The following is a 19,887-nucleotide window of genomic DNA, read 5'->3' on the forward strand; positions in this document are numbered from 1 at the left end:
TCTTATCGGCGACAGTGGTTACAACCTGCCCAGCCATGGTGTCGTTGGGGACTCGTGTCGCTCTCCCGCAACCACAGCGGCAATCGCATCCTGCTCTGCTGAGCTGGCCACGGGTAGAGTCGGTACTGAAACAGAAGTTCGAAAGAGTGAAAGGATTCGTCATCTACTGTGATGTTGAGGTTCCACCCTGACCCCTCAACTTTGCTTGCTACGACCTTCCACGCTGAGGTACTTAAACCGAGGTTTTGTTCTTTACCAAACCAAGCGCGAAGTCGTAGGTCTTGTCCGCACTTCGGGGAAAGAATACTGTCATGTTGTGCACTTGTGGTATTTCCTCACCTCTTTTTACACACAGGAGCGGACCCTCCCAACCCTCTGGCTTTGACGTGACTTCCGTTAACCAGGTGGCCGACTCTTCATCCTGACAGTCGACCAGCAGCATACCTCCCTTAAAATAGATACCATTAAAGGAGCCGGTGTATCCATCGCCCATGAATAAGGAATTTACCAGGCCGTCTGTAGTTGCGGGGCACCACTACCATCCGGATGCTTCTCGCGGCCTCCTCGTCTGTTTCTTACGACCGTTCAGCCCACATTGTGGGCCTACCGGTCTATTAATTAGGAGGGGAATCTCAAAGGTCCGCCGCGCCAGAGCCCCTTGACGCGGTAAGGCCACCGTTACTTCCCAAGGCGGCCTGGTGTTGGGAAGGCTCCGTTCGAATACAGCCGAATTTACCTCGTGGCTGCAAATCTTCCAATGGGCACGCGAGTTGCATAACACCCTGGATTAGGAGGTAGTAGCTCTTGGTCGCCGCACACATCCAGCTTCTGCCAACCACCAGGAGAGATGCTATGCAGCATTACCCATGACGGTTGGAAGATGCCGTACTGTGTTGCAGTTTAAGCCCCTGCACCGCGACAAGGTGCCTACCATTCGCAGACATAATATGTGATTTATATTTAATAAACACAAATAAGAAAAAATCTATGATAATTTTATAAAATTTATGTCATGTGGACTTCGGCTGCGCTTTAAAAAAATAACCCTGGTCGAGCCAATACCCAGAGTGACTGTAGTACTTTCGCGTAGTACTCCGTTCGGCGTTGGCGGCCTTTGGCCCCGCATGAAAAAATAACCCTGGTCGAGCCAATACTCAGGGTGTCTGAAGTACTTCTGCGTAGTACTCCTTTAAAAATCTAAGTATTTTATTACGTAATATTGTTATTTAATTTTACTTAGTTGTTTATTAAATTTACATAAGCAAATATCCATATGCATGAAAGACTGTCTATACTCATTTTAATTTCAAATATAATTTGCAGACCCATGTTTTTAATAGAAATAAGATTGCTAAATTAAGAAAGAGGAATTATTGCGAAAAAGAGAAATTTCAGCGAATTGCTCATATTTGCTTATTATCATATGGCAGCGCTCCATTTCCTCAAAATGGTTAGCACATAAATGATGCTCACTACGAGTAATATTTAAAGTATAAATTTCTTTATTATAAAACCTGCAAAAAGTGTGAATTGTGAATTTGTTTAAATGTTTACAGTTTAATTAAATGAATTTGAAGTGAAAAATGTGCACAAAGTGTGCTAAATATAGTGAAATAGCTTGTTGAAATGTTCGAATTTTGAGATCTCAAATTTAGAGACTCGACCTTTATCACAGTACAGAATTCTGGTCAGGAATAAAGGGATGTCCAACTTATTCCAGTGTAAGAGCGCTTCAAAATTAGGGTTTTTTGTAACATTTTCCATTATGGCCAGATTGAACAAAATAATAATTTTTGGGCATTTAAATTAAAACACCCAACATTTAGTATGAATAAAAATTACTATATAGTGGTTATTTATTATATGGAGAAACTATTTAAATCTTATTGAAGTATGTTAGAATAACTGACTTTTGACCTCTCAATACCCAATAAAAGGATTTAAGCTTGTTAGCTCTCAATCATTAAATATTTTTAATCATTTTCCATTGAAAATAATACTATGATGCTTCAAATTACAAAACCTTTCATCAAATGTCTTTAAATTTCACTAATTTATTTAATTTTCATTGCTTTTACATTTTTTATACGTGGTCTTGAACGATACAACAAATCCCTCCGTTTACATATTTTTTTGATAAGATTTCAATTTGGTCGTCCCTCTTTTTCAATTGCTAAACGTCAAAACCTTCTGAACTCGATTAGCTGTCAAAGTTCAGTAGGTTTTGACGTTTGGCAATTGTTCTCTCACTTCTAGTGGGAGAGGAGTTGGACATCTCTTTATCTCTGATTCCGGTTGTTGTTGTGATGTAGCAGCAGAATCAGAGATAAAGAGATCTTTAACTCCTCTCTCACTGGAAGTGAGAGAGCAATTGCTAAACGTCAAAACCTACTGAACTTTGACAGCTAATCGAGTTCAGTAGGTTTTGACGTTTAGCAATTGGAAACGAGCGATGGCCAGATTGAAATCTTACCAAAAAAATATGTAAACGGAGGGATTAGTTGCATCGTTCAAGACCACTTATAAAAAATGTAAAACAATGAAAATTAAATAAATTTGTGAAATCTAAAGATATTTGATGAAACGTTTTGTAATTTGAAGCATCATAGTTTTATTTTCAATGGAAAATTATTAAAAACATTTAATGATTGAGACTTAACAAGCTTAAATCCTATTATTGGGTATTGAAAGGACAAAAGTCAGTTGTTATAATATTCTTTAAAAAGATTTAAATAGTTTCTCCATATAATAAATAACCGCTATATAGTAATTTTTATTCATACTAAATGTTGGGTGTTTGAATTTAAATGCCCAAAAATTGTAATTTTGTTCGATCTGGCCATAATGGAAAATGTTATAAAAAAAACGCTAATTTTTAGGCGCTCTCACACTGGAATAAGTTTAACAACCCTTTATTCCTGCTCTACCGTTGTGGGAACAAAATTCCGGTATTAATTTTTGCTTGCTTGCAACCATTTTAAATTATGTATATATGAAACTAAAATTATTTTTACACTATTTCAACAACAAATGCGTAATACCAAATTAATGAAGTGTTAGTAGATAAAAAATTTAAAAAATATATGTGCAAAATTCATTACAAATCGGAGAAGCTCGCATTTTAATTTTTTAACGTTATATATGTATTTTTTATATAACTTTCCTTATCCATAAATACCCTTTTTAACCCCGAAAGTGGGTATGCTATTCTAAATCCCAGCCATTAATATTCATCTTTTCGTAACTAAATTGTTTAGTTTTTACTTTAAAATTTTTCAGCTGTTTAATTTTTACGTTGGCAACACAAATAAAACTTCCGACTGAAAATTGTAATACGAAAATAGTTGAGTGAATATATGCCCCAGCTCAATCTGTTATTAACTGAATATAATTGTTAATCAACAGTCGCCTATTTTACATAAATAAAATTTTAGTAAATATAAGATAAAATATAATTATGAATCATACTTTTTAATGAAAACAAAAATACGATTACTTTCTGCCCTGTCTTTACTACAGCTGTGGCCCAGTTAGTTTATTATTGTAGTATAATTCTTATAGTTCTTGCTTTTTGTTATTTAATAAATGTATATCAATATTCTAGAAAAGAGCTGAAACAACTTAATCTTTCTTTTGAAGTTGTAGTTTTTGCAGTTGTTCATTGTATAATATATATACTTTTTATTTTGGAGAATAAGATGCATCTGCACCCACTTGTAAGATGTTATATAATCTGATTTACACATATTATTGTTGGTGTTTTCATACACTGCTTTAATTGAAGCTTCCGACTTTAAGAGATTTAAATTAGATCAGCAATATTGGCAGGCATTTCCTCAATAGTGGTGTGGTAGAACTGTTCTATGTCTTTAAGAATTCTTCTATCCTCGTCCGTAATAAAATTAATTGCCACTCCTTTGCGACCAAAACGCCCACCACGACCAATTCTTTAATAAAAATAAAATAAGAATATAATTTTACATAAAAAAAATATATAGTTACCTATGAATGTAATTTTCTCTATTGGATGGCAAGTCATAGTTGATGACTAGCGAAACTTGTTGTACATCAATACCACGAGCGAGCAAATCAGTTGTAATAAGAACACGTGAAGAACCCGAACGGAATTGCTTCATAATCACTTCACGATCACGTTGCTCCATATCACCATGCATGGCAGATACAGTGAAGTTATGATTTGTCATTTCTTGGGTCAACTGATCCACCTGCCAATTCAATAAATTATTAAACCATCTAAAAAAACATCATATCCTTATGTAATCTTTAATTACCTTGCGCCTTGTATTACAGAAAATTACAGATTGAGTAATGGATAGCGTATCATACAAATCACACAGAGTACCAAGCTTCCAGTTTTCTTGCTTAACATTAACGTAAAATTGTTTGATACCTTCTAATGTAAGCTCCTCTTTCTTCACTAAAATGCTTACTGGATCTCGCATAAAACAGCGGCTAACTTCAAGAACATCAGGCGGCATAGTGGCAGATAATAAAATAACTTGAACGTCTGGAGGAAGCATTTTAAAAACATCTTGTATTTGATCTTTAAAACCACGTGATAACATCTCATCAGCTTCATCCAATACGAACAATTTAATATTGTGTGTCCGAAGCACTTTTCGGTTAATCATATCATGCACACGACCAGGCGTACCAACAACAACATGACATCCAGATTCCAGGTTTCTGGCATCCTCACGCACATTAGTTCCACCGATGCAAGCATGCGAATGAACTTTCATGTATTCACCAAGTGCCATAACAACACGTTGAATTTGAGTTGCCAACTCTCTAGTTGGGGCCAAAATCAAAGCCTGACAGTCACGGATGGACATATCGATTTGTTGCAAGATAGCAATTGAAAACGTTGCAGTTTTTCCCGTTCCTTAAAAAGTGACAAATTATTTTAAAGAACCAGTAAATAATAGCTTGCGTATTAACTTTCGTAACTACTAATATTGACATTATCTGCACCTGTCAAACTGAACACCTTGCCAATTTGTCAAGATTCACAATTTAACTAAATTTTTCTCTTTTGTAATAAGGTCGCACGAATTACTTATGGAATTTTCGAGATGTTGGTGATTAATTTTCATGGAATGATTATTATTATGCATTTATGGCAAGCAATTTGACGTAAACTGCTTCCACAGGATAACCAGAAAAAATTATGAGAGTTTAATCACGGCTACATACAAACAATTATTTATTATTTTAAATAAAAAAGTAAATTGTCTAATTATTTTGCTATGCAGATGCTTAATATATGTATGAAAACATATTCATATTTCAAAATAAATTTACCACACCATTATTATTTATTATATTGATTTTTTCAAGGAAAGTGAAGATCACTAACCGAATGTATTTCTCAAGTAACCACTAAGAAAATTTTGTTTTTTTACCAAAAACCATAAAATTAGGATAGACGATTTACTCAAATACTGTATATGATTTTTTTTAACTATCACACAAATATTACAAACTAAATACCTATCCTAAGCTGCAAAATAAGATACTTCAGGCATATTCTTGTTTAAGGTAGTTTGTGCAATAACCAATATACATTGTTATAATTCCGAAAACTAATATGGTTGTACAGTTTTTGCAACAATTTGCATCTGTAATTATTATACATACCAGATTGGGCTTGAGCAATCACGTCGCGACCTTTAACACAAGGAATAATGGCGCGTTGCTGAATAGCTGAAGGTTTCTCAAAACCGTAGCCATAAATCCCCCTTAAAAGCTCTTCGCGTAAATTCATGTCATCGAAGTTGTCGTAAACTTCATGCCAAGTTGACTCAATGACACCTTCCGGATCCATACCACTGGGACCTTCATGAGCTATATCACTTCGATCATCCCTATATAATAAATATACAATTATTTATAAAAAAAAAAATAATAATTTTTTTTATTAGTACATTTTAACTGAGTATTCCAAAGTACGAGAGATTTGTAGTAAATTACGTTACTATAAAAATTTTAAGAATGAAATTGTAATGTAGCAAACGCGCACACCTAGTTACTAATGCCAACTAAACTTTCATTTTGAAGCCCTGCAGGAACTATTACCAGGTAGTTGGTTTATCAATTTTGTCTACCTTTATTTGTCAATTGTTACTACATATCTGCCATTTTGTTTTGTACTTCTGTATACTCAAAATACAAGCCATTTAACACTTTGGTATTGTTCTTGCTGGGTGTGCGAATATATGCGATGTTCAATACAGGGTTGCAAAGAATGAAAATACTAGGTTAGAAGTACAACGGCAGTTATACATATGTGTAAAAGAACAATTGCATGGAGAAAACTGATAATATTCTTATATGAATGTTCTAATATTTATAATTTTTCGTTTGAACAAATAACTTCAGATGTCTAAAATTTTATATTTGAATTAAATAAAAATTTCATGTTAGGATATTCAGTGAACGAAGAATTTCTTTGTATATATGTAAATCAATGCTCAATATGGATACATTCTGATCGACCCAATATATATGAAAGATATGATCTCCGAGGCGTTGACATTCAAATTGCCGACATCAATAATTATTCACTTCGGAAGTTTTCTTTTTCATGTATTGAATTTTACGATTTTCTTTATGCTACTCTTCCTACAAACACTATCAATGCGCAAAACACCAACACGGCAACCAAATATTAAACATTATATGTCCAATTTTACTTGAAAACGGGTGATTTTTATCTAATCATAACAATGAAAACTATTTGGACACAAAACACAATATTTTTATAATTATTAGTCAATTTTATACTAACATTTTCTGAAATTAGTTTGGCACTTTTTACACACGTGCTGAATAGGCTTCGTAAAAACCAAGCGAAAGGCTCCATCTTGCCGAATTCTGAGTCATTTGCCAATCGAAAAGTTCGTTTAGTTTACACCTGTTATAAGGTTGGCAATGATGAACTCAACGAAATAGACATATTCTATTACTACTAAAAATCAGAGCAAGTTTAAAAATGATTCAAAGTGATATATACATATTAATATAAGTACTATGATCCGGTGAAACTTGCAACTTAGTGCACATAGAAATGTACGCATATATAAAAAATTAAATTTTATTATTATTATTTTTATTATGTATATTAATATTGGTATGTAATATAGTTCCGTCAAGGCAAATTTGAGAATGAAAAGGTGCCACCAGGGAATTCACCTCACGAGAAAGAATCGCCATCGCCAAATATTAATATTGCTTTGATTTTTAGCTGAAAGGAATCTGTAAAACTATAGCTTAGTGAACATTTTAAATAAAAGGCGTATTTTGTTTGACCAGCAAAAAAAAACTATTAGCTTATTTTGTATGGAAGACTTGCCATGGGATTCCGTACTGTGATACAGTCTCAAGTCTCTAAATTTGAGATTTTAATAGCGCGATTCTGTAACCAGTCTCTATTTGAGACATTTTGAGGTAAAATCTCAATTTGTGACTAGTTACTATTCACTAAACAGTCTCTAGCGTTATACCATGTTCAGACCGAAAATTTATAAGATTAGATTACATTTAAGCATTTCATAACCCAACATTGTTCTTACTGCCGTTGAAAAGATTAAAAACAGCTGTTTTTGCCATTCAAGAATTTACATCACTCAATATTTATCAAAAGAAATCATTGTCATATAGTTTTTTGTAATAAAAGCCGTATTCTTTTAAATATTTTCCATATAATGGAAATAATGGACACATTTTTTCATTTGGGAAGTCGATTTTCGGCAGAAATTAGATTCATTGCTCTAATAAAAATTTGTTTGTTTACATTTTTTTCCTTTTTGTAGTGTCTAAACCAGCTGTGATAATACAATAGATTTCCAATGCTGCCAAGTAGATGCCGTAAAATTAGAGTCGCACAGAGAGATTTAGCGTGGATCAGTTTCAAATCACTCCAATGAAGTGATTTTGAACTAGATATTTTTACTTTTATTGATAATTATGTTTTTTGACTATGTTATAGAAAATTTAATATTTGTTATCGACATATTTATTTTCATTCAAGTTTAAAAACGTCTCTGAATAATGAAATGTAATAGATTTTGTGACTGTCACCAGAGAACGTATAAGTTTGCGATTACATGAAGCAACTTTAGTTGCTAATTCTCGGGCGATTCTCTTTTGCTGTCGCCCATTACCTTCACACGAGCAACTTGTGTTGCGCAACTCTGCTCGAGTTTTTTCTCATTCTCTTTCACTTTACTTTAACCCATTGTCTACTCTTTACTTTAACCCATTGTCGTTTCTTTTTCCTTATAGGTATTTGGGCCACTCTATCACATATATTAATCAGCTCTGTCAATTAAGAAATACATTTTATTTATTAAAACAAAGATATATCACCCTTTTTACTATCGTCTGAATCAATTTGTATGGCTTCCTCCATACATTTCACAATATCTTTAATTAATTCGATTTTTTCGTCATACTCCATTTTCTAAAATATTTATATTATATTATGTAATGTATATTTGTATACATATTTGCAAATTACTTACCAAAAGATGAAATTAAATTTTTAAATATATTCAAAATATTAATTTCAAAAAATATACGCAAATGCAACTATGTACTACGAAAGAAAGAACACGAATGCCGAAAAACGTCGCAGCGAACTGCTACGAATAAGAACACAAAGCGAGTTGCTGAACACTGGAAACTCGGCGCGATTCCCCTCTCCTCGTCGCCCCCTCGCCTATAAACCAAGAGTTGCCGCAACAAAAGTTGCTTCGTGTGATAAGACTCTTATATAGAGAAGGTTCAACTACGGACAAGCGTGTAAACTGTCAAGAGCCATGAATTTTCTATTAGTGGATTTCACCACTTTTGGCTCGGCAGGAGAAATTTTAACAGAAATGAGTGAACAAAGCTGAGCATTCAATGAAAATTATTCTCATGAAATATACATTGCTATTACAAACGTATTTTGGGCGTTTGGCATATATTTTTATACGTTTACAAGCAATCATATTGATATGAATATCATTTTGCCAATTTTGGCACGATTCCGATTACTTTGGCGGAGGTGTAAAAAAACCGAATTTCCGTATAAATGGGGTATGTACGGATAGGGGAGCTTCTCCAGAGGAGGAATATCCAAAAATAATGTAAAAATTACTAATATTTTTTAAAATATTCACGATTAAAATTTCAAAAATTTGCACTAAGAAAACATGTTATTTCTCTATGTTTCACAAAATTTTTTCACATTTTTTTCTTTGTATATTTAAGTACACACTCTAAGCTTTGAAATAAGCTTACATTTCACTTTTATTTTGCTATATTTTACCTAAATTTATTAATTTAAAAATCACTTAGCACACTCATCGTTGAAAAGGTTAGATTGTTTACAATTATGAGGAAAACGAGTCTTGCCACATCTTAAACAGTAAATATATAGGATTTTTAACAATTTCTCTTTGTTTGTTTTATTGCGTGATTTTTTTTTCTATATTAACTATAAAAAAATACTTTCTACATACTGTATGTATATGTGTAATACGTTATTTATGTGACTGAAGTAATATCGCGTAGTACTCCTTTCTGCGTTGTCGGCCTTTGGCCGTGCTCTAAAAAAATAACCCTGGCCGAGCGAATACCAGGGGTGACTGAAGTACTATCGCGTAGTACTCCTTTCTGCGTTAAAAATAAAAATATATATTGACTTTTTGTTATAAAGTGGTGAAAGTGGTTATATTCTTTGGTTATTGTGCACTCATATTCAAACAAAATTTAAGTTTTCGTTATAAAATTGATAAATTTTGATTATTATTTCTGTCAGCGATTTCCATTTATATTTTATATAAAGTGGTTATATTTTACGGTTATCATGCACTCATATTGAAACAAAATTTGAGTTTTGTATATAAAGTAGTTATATTTTTTGGTTATTATGCACTCAAACTCATATTTTAAATATAATAATATATATATCGTCACCTAAAATTCAAACCAATGAATCATAAAAAATAAATGGAAATCGCTGACAGATATAATAACCAAAAAATATAACTACTTTATATCCAAAACTCAAATTTTGTTTCAATATGAGTGCATGATAACCGTAAAATATAACCACTTTATATCCAAAACTCATATTTTAAATATAATAATATATATATCGTCACCTAAAATACAAACCAATGTATCATAAAAAATAAATTGAAATCGCTGACAGATATAATAACCAAAAAATATAACTACTTTATATCCAAAACTCAAATTTGGTTTCAATATGAGTGCATGATAACCAAAAAATATAACCACTTTATATCCAATATTCAAACAAAATTTAAGTTTTCGTTATAAAATTTATACATTTTGGTTATTATATCTGTCAGCGATTTCAATTTATTTTTTATGATACATTGGGGGTATTCTCTTGCTCTTGCAAGACCCGGTGCACGGTGCAAGAATTGCAGATTTACAACGGCACAACAACAAACACACGCAGAAAAATATTTGCAAGGGCTGTAAATTATGTCAGACCAAAACCTATGTATATTTGCGTGCAATGCCACGCAAAAATATAATTGCAACCCTGTTTTAGTTGCCATTTTACATAAAGACATATTACGTCGTTAAATTGTTGAGGAAGATAAGTTTTAAATGGATTTTATTATTTCTATTTAAATTTTAAAGATTTGTTACAGTTTTTTTTCTTAAAAATGTATGCAGAAGGTGCGCCAATTCACAATAGCCGCGCTTAATAGTCATTCACAACAAATTGACCGAATTAGCCATTCATATATCACTAGATTCTGCAATGGGTGCTCTCGTGCTCTTGTATATTTCGGTATAGTATTTTTGCAATCTGCAATCTTGCAAGAGCAAGAGAATACCCCTATTGGTTTGTATTTTAGGTGACGTTATATACATTATTATATTTAAAATATGAGTTTTGGATATAAACTGGTTATATTTTACGGTTATCATGCACTCATATTGAAACAAAATTTGAGTTTTCGTACTGTACTGTAACCTTACACTTTATTACGTAACATTATTATATATGTAATATTACTTATACATATGTTATAATATTAGTAATACATGTATATAATATTACTTATTTGCTTAATAAATTTAAAAAAGAAAATATCCATATGCATGAATAGAGGAATTTTTGCGAAAAAGAGGAATTTCAGCGAATTGTCTTGTCATCACATGGCAGCGCTCCATTTCTTCGTAATTTTTGGTAAACAAATGAGGTTCAAACGAGTGTAAAATGTAATTTTTAAAATAAAGATTTTTAAATAAAAAACTGCTAAGAGTGTAAATGTGGATTTATTTAAAAGATTATAGTGTAATTTAATTAATTTGAAGAGAAAAATGTAAATAAAGTGGGTTTAACGTGGTGAAATAGCTTCTTGAAATGTTCGAATTTTGCGAATTTTTGAACTTTAAGGTCGAATATCTCGTAAACTAAGCGTTTGCGGTACCTATAACCGTATATATTTTTTAATCAGGAAGACTTCCTCTTTCCAACGGTACTTTCAAATCGCGGCGCCTAAGAAATCGGAATTGTGCCCCAATTTTTGAGAATTCGAGTAAAATTGATAATATTTTTATTAAATTATGCTATTTTAATGTCCAAATAATATGTACGTAACTACAAATCAATTTCAAATCAAGATATTATCATTTATCAATAAGATTATATGCGCGAGTTACATATATACATAAATAACCCAACAACAAACAGTAAAACTGATAAATTTGCTGAATTTATTAATGAAATAAATAGAACAACTGGAAATCAATAAAATACCATTTCCTTTGCTATTGCAAAAATCAACTTAAGTGATACAAAAAAAAATCACTTTGTTAATAATATTTCCGAGAATCTGAATAAACTATTAAGTTATGAGGTTATTACCTTAGTAAGCATTTAAGTAAATCTGATTTATAAGCAAACACTTACTTACTTGCATATCATATGTATGTAATAAGTATAATAAGTATTTATGATTTGTAAGCAATAATTTATTGCAATAGTAACTCAAATGATTACACAGGCCAACACACAATTTGATTCTTTGAATTTATCAACTGATTCTAGTTAATTTGGGTGCGCTGAATTCAAATCTGTAATCAGTTTGTCTCTATCAGCTCTAGTTTTCATGATATAGCTTTTTTATACCCTCCACTGAACTTATGACCTGAGATATGTACATACACACATATGTATGTATGTGCGTATGACATTCTCACACAAATAATACATGCGTACACATGTAAATATGTCGCTCCCAAAAACTACAAACATTCTTCTGCAAAAACAGCAATCGTCTCAAACATCATCATACATACTTATATGCTTACACATGTAAATATGTGCGAATGACATTCCCACACAAACAATGCATACACAACATACATACTTACATGCGTTCACATAGGGATATGTCACCCGCAAAAATTACAAATATTGTTCTACAAAAAACAACAAGCATCAGAAACCAATATGGCAGCCAAATTGCCGACGTCAAAATTTATAGTAAATTTCCCAACAACAAAATTTTCATTCATGAACGCAAACGTACTTTCAAAAAGCATATTCGATTCATTCATAAAAGCAGACGCCATTACATCTCCCCGAGCATGCCTTGCCTACAACCGTCTTTTCGCGACGATTTCAAAAGCTAAAAATCATAAATTGAATATATTTCTGAAATGTATGGGAAGGAAAAAGTGACAACCTCGGAAATATAAGTATTAAAAAATATTAGAATAAAATAGACAACATAGTTTATTTGTCGAATTTCAAGTCTAGAAATTTTTCAAAGAAAATATTCAATATTCTTCTGATTTTTGTGTACAGTCAATCCCGGTTATGTAGTACTCCGCTTAAGTGAAAATCAAATTTCTCCCTCATCACTCTTAACAGCCTATATTATATCTTGCTGCATCTCACGATTTGTTTTTTTGAAATACCTAGAAATTACTGTTTTAAGTACGACTCATTCAAGTATCCGCACTCACTTATGTACCATTTTATATTTTTATTTTTAACTAACTACAAATATCTGTATCTTTAAATGTGGCACATAACCAGTATTGACTGTATTTGTCAAGGAATGTAAAAAATATTTTGAAATTCTGAAATATTTTTACGCAGCTGCGTCGATATGTATGCAAGCTCACACACAAACATACATATTTACGCTTGTTTGTAGGCGAAGCTGTACAGCGGCAAGGAAAGCGTGACAATCGGCGGCCATTCGTTTATTTTTTTCGGCACAGCTTGGATTTTCTACCAACAACACAATGTTCGACTTTTTGATAAAACGTGAAGTTCGGCAATTGGTTGTCCGTGACAACGGAGTTTTTGTAAGAAACAATGGGTGTATATACTGTATTTACACACAAATTGGTGTGTAGACAAATTTACAAACATAATGCGAATGATTCTTTCAAATTTGTTTACGTGCACACAAAATTACATATGTACATATGTGAATATGTGAACATTATGCGTATGGTTTTATAAAATCTTTTTACATGCTTATGTGAATCTGTGCGACGGCATGGTCTTTTAAACCGTTATCAGAACCTTTAATGCCCAAAGCAAACAAATACATAATGGTGTATATAACACTATATAATACCTTAACAAAACTTATTAATTATAATTATATTAGTTATAATATTTAGGTAATTATACAAATATGATTAATGGAATTCATCATTACATACATAGGTCAAATTGCACATATGTATGTACATGAATACTTATGTACTTTGATATCTAATATATACATACTTATATCTTTCATGATATCTATAAATGATATCCATAGTCGTTTGCGCATTGTAAACACGCGAATCTGTAAGCATACATTTCTAAACATTGAAATTAGCATCACTTTTCTCATTTAAGGTTAGGTTCCAGCTCTAAAGTAAATGCTGAAGAAATTATTGATATTATTTCTTTTGTGTGAAATAGTAGTTAGCAAGAAATTTTGACATTTCATATCGCACCGTGAATGTTAAAAAGTAAAAGAAGAAGAGTGTGAAAAGTAATCAAACGTAAAAGATATTTGAAGAAAAACTAATCGAACGGAATAGAAATTTGAGCAGGAGTAATTGTGTATGTGTATAAAAAAGCAAAGAGTTATTCAAACGTAAAAGATATTAGAGCAAAGCAATTGGTAAGTTTCCTTTTATGTATATTTAATTTATTTAAAAATATCATGATTAATGATTATTCTTTATTTTACAGGTGGTCATTTTTAGAATTCATAATGGAAGACGAGGAGTAGATTTTATATAATATTTTACCAAATTATAGTGTCTATACAAATGTATTTCTTATATTTTAGGTTAAATCTTATGATGTTGTTGAACTGTGGCGCGTTCATGACCATCATAGAGTCTGGAAAAACCTAATTAAAACGCAGGTGACCCTGTCATTGGGTGAGCCCTTATCTCAAGGCGAGGAATGAGAAGGGGAGGTTTTTCACCGACTTCAAAAACTTACGGAACGATCCAACTCGTTTCATCGAAAATTTTCGTATGCCACAGAGTGTATTTGATAAGCTTTGGGAAATACTGGAACCGAACTAGACCGAACGATTTCATTCCTACTAAAGCTAAGTTAGCAATTGTACTAGAGTATGTTATAAAAAAAGGTACTATATTAGCACAAATAGGATTTAACCGCTATGATTTTTCTTTTTTTCAGGTACCTGGCTTCTGGAGATATACAACGCCATATGGCCCCCTGCTATCGTATTAGCAAGCAGCACTTTGGTAGAATCGTGTCCGATGTGTGTAAGGGAATATGCAGCGTATTGAAAAATGAAATTCCAGATTGGACAGAACACTCGTTGTTGGAGATATCGAACTGCTTTCGAACACAATGGAATTTTCCGAACTGCGTCGGGACTATCGATGGCAAACACATAGCTGTCAAAGCCCCACCAAAATCTGGAAGCATATTTTATAATTACAACGTAAGTGAATACGTACATATACATATATGTAGATTATAATACCCTCGTGCGGTAGTTAATAATTTTTATTAATATGCTTTTATTATAGGGATTCCATTCTATTGTGTTGATGGCCACATGTGATGCCAATTATAAATTCACATACGTGGATGTTGCTGCTTACGGAAGCGAAGGAGACTCCAATATTATGAAGAATTCGAGATTTGGTATCAGCATACTTAATGACAGCTGCCAATTTCCGGCCGACGGCTTTATTGATGGCAAAAAAGTACCATACTTCATTGTAGGAGACGACGCATTTCCACTGCGTAAACGTATTATAAAGTCTTACAACAGCAAAAACCTTTCCAAAGAGGAACAAATTTTCAATTACCGTTTAAGTAGAGCAAGACGGTGTACTGAAAACGCGTTTGGAATTTTGAGTGCAAAATGGCTTTGCCTCAGAAAGGTATTATTTTGTCATCCGGACCGGGCACGATCAATTGTTTCAGCATGCTGCCTGCTTCATAACTTCCTCATCAATAAATGTGGACAAACTTATAATCCTCCTATCTTCTGTGGATTCGAGGGCATCGATGGATTCTGGGAATCAGGATAATGGGAGACTATACAACAACAAGAAGGCCCTTTAAATGATTTAGGTACCTACCGGGGAAGAGCATCAGATTATGGAAAATATGTACGAAATGTCTTAAAAGATTATGTAAATTCTACATCTGGATCTGTTCCATGGCAAAATAATGCAACATTTCTTTGAATTTTTAAATATTTATGTTTATTTAAAAAACAATAATTGCTATCTATTTTATGTAAACCATGTATATATGTTTTTTATAAAAAGAAGTTTGATGTTTCCAAATTTCGTGTTTATTTATTTCATAACTAATCAGAAGATAAGTGAGTATAAAAAGATATTTATTTTAATTTTTTGATTTAAGTTCATTAACATTCTGTAACAGCATACTGTAAAATTCCATACACATATCATCACCAACTTACCGTGGAAGTTTATTCAACAACCACTCAAAACTAGCAAGAACTTGTGCATATGATGAGTTGTTCTTTGCTGCTACCAAATCTTCTTGCTTCTTTAAAATGTTGTTGAACCGATTCCATGCCTCGTCATTTTGGCTTCCGCGAAACGTACGACTACTTGTGGTGGGTGTTGGATTCTGCAAAATACACAAACAAAAAATAAAACATGCACATTATATACATCCATTTACATGCACATTATATACACTTACATAATCATATTGCGGAACACTTAACACCTCCTCATTCGCTCTATTTATCGGGGAAGCTGAATCAAAATCTTCAAACGTTGGACTTGTGAAAGTTCTGCGAAAGCACAACAAAAATTTATGAAATTTTAAAATAATATATATAATATTTAATAGACTTACGTTCTTTTGTGTGATGTATTTGGTAAAAATGCCATTTCTTCAGCAAAATCCCAATCAATCGCGTCTGAAAAAAAGGCTCCTCCAGCGTTTCTCCACCTGCGCTACCACTTTTATACTTGCGGGCCACTTTGGCGTGATAGCGACAGCTCTTCCGTAAGCTAATCCATCCAGCTTTGCACTCACTAACTATATAAACATAACAAATAAAATGAAGTTAAGAGATTCATAAAATTAAAATTTAATTTATATACACTTACCAGTTTTGCCAACGGAATTGCTTATGTGCACCCAGGCCTGCTCCACAGCATTTTTATTTGAATGCATAACGTTTGTTTTGTCCCATATTTGGGGCCATTCTTCCACTGCTTTAATTAGTTCTCGTTTTTCACCCGCTGTGAAATTTTTTATCCTCTTTTGCCGCTTTGCAACAGGTGTTAAGTCATCCATTTCTAAGGAATAAACGAAATAACATACAAAATTCAAATAAAACCACCAACTTACTTCTTCTTCCCACTCAATTTGCGTCAGAAATATATAGAAACTGTTATGTTTCTTCGCAAAACCAGTGTTGCCTATCCACAATTTATAAAATAAAAGTAGTAAATATACTTACTGAATTTCTTGAGAGCTGGATGTTGCCACAAGAAAATTTAACATCAGAAACCTTCTTGATCATTTCATAAGCGTTTTTTTATATGAAGTGTTTGCTTTTCTTGAGAGCTGGAAACCCACCTTTAACAACGAAAATGCTCAATTCTGCTATTTTCGACCCCCTCATGTTAAATATTGGTGAAATCTGCTAATAATATTTTTGTGGTGAAATCCACTAATAGAAAACTCAACCCCTCCAAAAAGAGGAACGTTTTGACAATCGGCACACTATGAACCTTCTCTATAACTGTACGTTCTCTGTTTCCCCCGCCACGATGTCAAAATCTCTCTTCGCGACTTTATCTGTAGTACCAGATTCCAGCTAATTCACCAAGCTGCCTGGCTGTTTCCGGATCGAAACACCACCAACCAGATCAATCATGTTGTGATAGACGGAAGACACGTCTCCAGTGTGTTAGACGTGCGTACGCTCCGAGGTCCTAAATCGGCTCGGACCACTATTTTGTTATAGCCAAGATTCGCACCCGCCTCTGTACAGCAAAAAACGCACGCGACAACAAACACATGGAAGGTTCGACGACGGAAAGCTGCAATCTCAACAGATAGCCGAACGTTTTTCTGCTCGACTTCCACTCTTGCTCTCCGAGAGCATTCGTCAACAACTCGGTATAAGTGAACTGTGGGACGGCATTTCAAACTCCTTACGTACAGCTGCAACCGAAACCATTGGTTTTCGGAAGGACCTCTCCGAGCCGTTCGATGTTTCAGACAAGGCGACTCCCTTTCATGCAACTTTTTCATCCTACTTCTAAAGAAAATAATTCAAGCTGCATAACTTAATCGAGCAAGTACCATCTTCTATAAGAGTGTACAGCTGCTGGCGTACGCTAATGATATTGATATTACTGGCCTCAATACTCGCGTCAGTTCTGCTTTCTCCAAATGGGTTTAGTGGGGAATGAGGGCAAGACGAAATATCTCCTGTCATCAAACAAACAGTTGTCGCACTCGCGACTTAACTCTCACGTCACTGTTGACAGTCATAACTTTGAAGTTCTATATAATTTCGTCAGATGCTACTTCGGACTGAGTAGGCAATTGAGAAGTAAAGTCCTCTTTCGACGAACAAAAACCAAGCTCTATAAGTCACTCATAATACCCGTCCTGCTATATGGTGCAGAGGCTTGGACGATGACAACATCTGATGCGTCGACGTTGCAAGTTTTCGAGAGAAAAGTTCTGCGAAAGATTAAGGTCCTTTTCACGTTGGCCACGGCGAATATCGCATTCGATGGAATGATGTGCTGTATGAGATATATGACGACAGTGATATAGTTCAGCGAATTAAAAGACAGCGGCTACGCTTGCTAGGTCATGTCCTCCGAATGGACGAAAACACTCTAGCTCTGAAAGCATTCAACGCAGTACTCCCGGGGAAGCAGAGGAAGAGGAAGACCTCCACTTCGTTGGAAGGACCAAGTGGAGAAAGACGTGGCTTCGCTTGGAATCTCTAATTGCTTTCCTTTAAAGCTATGTTGTTGTATATATATAAAATTAAAAACAAAATAATTATTAAATATAAATTTATCGAAGAACGAATTAAACTTTATAAAATCTAAATGCTTTGCGCTTTTTCGCTTTTTTCTTCTTCTTTAAAAATTCTGCATTCGTCTTTCCTATTTTAGCATGTTAATATTACAGTAAAACCTGTCTACGTTGGACGCCTTTATTTTAAAAACTTGTTAAAAAAAACGTACATTGAATTCAATATATAAGTGTGTAATAGAAAAACAGAAAGTAACACATTTTAGAATACGGATATATGTACAACTATGCTTTAGAAAATATGTATCTATTTCAGTTTGTTTTAATTTTGATAACCTTATATTTTGTTCCAATTTCGTTTTTAACTTTAAAAACTCCGGCAGCAAAGTTGATTGATGTGCTGATACATAAAGAATGACTTCGTTCATATTTAATAAAGCTTCTTTTGCAGTGGGAAGATTATAGTTTTCTGTGCACTCATCTTCACTTTCACTTGAAGCAGTTCCTTGGGAGATGTGTTTTAAATCCTCTACCACGGTTTTAAAAATAGTTTCTTGGGAATCACCCATCTGTTCGTGTATATCTATCGATTTTTTCATATTTTCCACAACTATGGGCGATACTAATTCATTTCGAATTTGTTGAGGATAGTTGTGATTTATCAAACTTCCATAATTCAGATTTTCTTGCGGTGGACATTCCAGTAAATCGTGGAAAGGAAATCCAGCATGTTGAAGGCATTTTCTTATCACAAGAAGGTCTAATTCGTCCCAGGAAGAAACCAACCAACGAATAACATCCGAAACAGAAATTATTTTCGACAATTCACTTGCATTGTTGCATTCGTCAAGGTGTGTTACCAGAGAAAGCATCATTTTTGATCTATATTTTGTTTTTACATTTTGAATAATTCCTTGGTCGAGAGGTTGTATTTCTGCCGTTAGGTTTGGTGGCAGAAATTTTACAAACACATTTGAATATTCATTTATTAAACTGTGGCTTGTAGCGTTGTCAATGAACAAAATAATTTTTCTATTTTGCTTCTTCATTTGGTCAGTGATAGAACTAAGCCAATGCTGGAAAATTACACTTGTCATCCAAGCCTTTTTATTGCGAACCTATTGCACAATAAAATTTTGAGTGTCGATTTTATTTCGGTGAAAAGCTCGCGGCTTTGCAGCGTTACCTATAACTAACGGCATTAACTTTTCTCCCGTACTGCTGCAGCAGAGACTTCGAGTAGGTAATTGACGATAAAACAATCCAGTTTTATCCTCCTTGAACTGATTCTCAGGTAAATAATTTTTTAAAAGTGTTAG

General features: G+C 33.4%; 3 protein-coding genes across 7 annotated transcripts; 1 reads left to right on the plus strand and 2 right to left on the minus strand.

Moving 5' to 3' along the window:
* Window positions 1–3,492: 3,492 nt before the first annotated feature.
* LOC120781466 (eukaryotic initiation factor 4A) lies at window positions 3,493–6,900 on the minus strand. 2 transcript variants are annotated; one of them, XM_040113689.1, is made up of 5 exons: window positions 6,812–6,900; window positions 5,662–5,888; window positions 4,293–4,906; window positions 4,003–4,226; window positions 3,493–3,947 (listed from the first exon to the last, which is right to left on the minus strand). In XM_040113689.1, coding segments are annotated over exons 1-5 (1,212 nt in total). In that variant the 5' UTR covers window positions 6,814–6,900; the 3' UTR covers window positions 3,493–3,802. The 2 variants fall into 2 exon arrangements, with proteins under 2 accessions (XP_039969623.1, XP_039969624.1); XM_040113690.1 differs by lacking the exon at window positions 6,812–6,900 and adding an exon at window positions 5,949–5,967.
* Window positions 6,901–13,871: 6,971 nt separating this feature from the next.
* On the plus strand, window positions 13,872–15,864 carry LOC120781710 (protein ALP1-like). Of its 3 annotated transcripts, XM_040113942.1 has the most exons (5): window positions 13,872–14,201; window positions 14,273–14,308; window positions 14,373–14,664; window positions 14,735–15,005; window positions 15,094–15,864. In XM_040113942.1, exons 3-5 carry the CDS (start codon window positions 14,492–14,494, stop codon window positions 15,601–15,603), a joined length of 954 nt encoding a protein of 317 aa, XP_039969876.1. In that variant the 5' UTR covers window positions 13,872–14,201; window positions 14,273–14,308; window positions 14,373–14,491; the 3' UTR covers window positions 15,604–15,864. The 3 variants fall into 3 exon arrangements, with proteins under 3 accessions (XP_039969876.1, XP_039969877.1, XP_039969878.1); XM_040113943.1 differs by lacking the exon at window positions 14,273–14,308; XM_040113944.1 differs by lacking the exon at window positions 14,273–14,308 and having other exon boundaries at window positions 13,872–14,140.
* A 23-nt stretch (window positions 15,865–15,887) lies between these two features.
* On the minus strand, window positions 15,888–16,952 carry LOC120781711. Of its 2 annotated transcripts, none has more exons than XM_040113945.1 (5): window positions 16,913–16,952; window positions 16,669–16,860; window positions 16,412–16,597; window positions 16,280–16,346; window positions 15,888–16,177 (listed from the first exon to the last, which is right to left on the minus strand). In XM_040113945.1, exons 2-4 carry the CDS (start codon window positions 16,856–16,858, stop codon window positions 16,297–16,299), a joined length of 426 nt encoding a protein of 141 aa, XP_039969879.1. In that variant the 5' UTR covers window positions 16,859–16,860; window positions 16,913–16,952; the 3' UTR covers window positions 15,888–16,177; window positions 16,280–16,296. The 2 variants fall into 2 exon arrangements, with proteins under 2 accessions (XP_039969879.1, XP_039969881.1); XM_040113947.1 differs by having other exon boundaries at window positions 15,904–16,177; window positions 16,253–16,346.
* Between the last annotated feature and the right edge of the window lie 2,935 nt (window positions 16,953–19,887).

This window comes from Bactrocera tryoni, unplaced genomic scaffold (assembly GCF_016617805.1).
Source record: "Bactrocera tryoni isolate S06 unplaced genomic scaffold, CSIRO_BtryS06_freeze2 scaffold_7, whole genome shotgun sequence".
Classification (NCBI taxonomy): Eukaryota; Metazoa; Arthropoda; class Insecta; order Diptera; family Tephritidae; genus Bactrocera; species Bactrocera tryoni.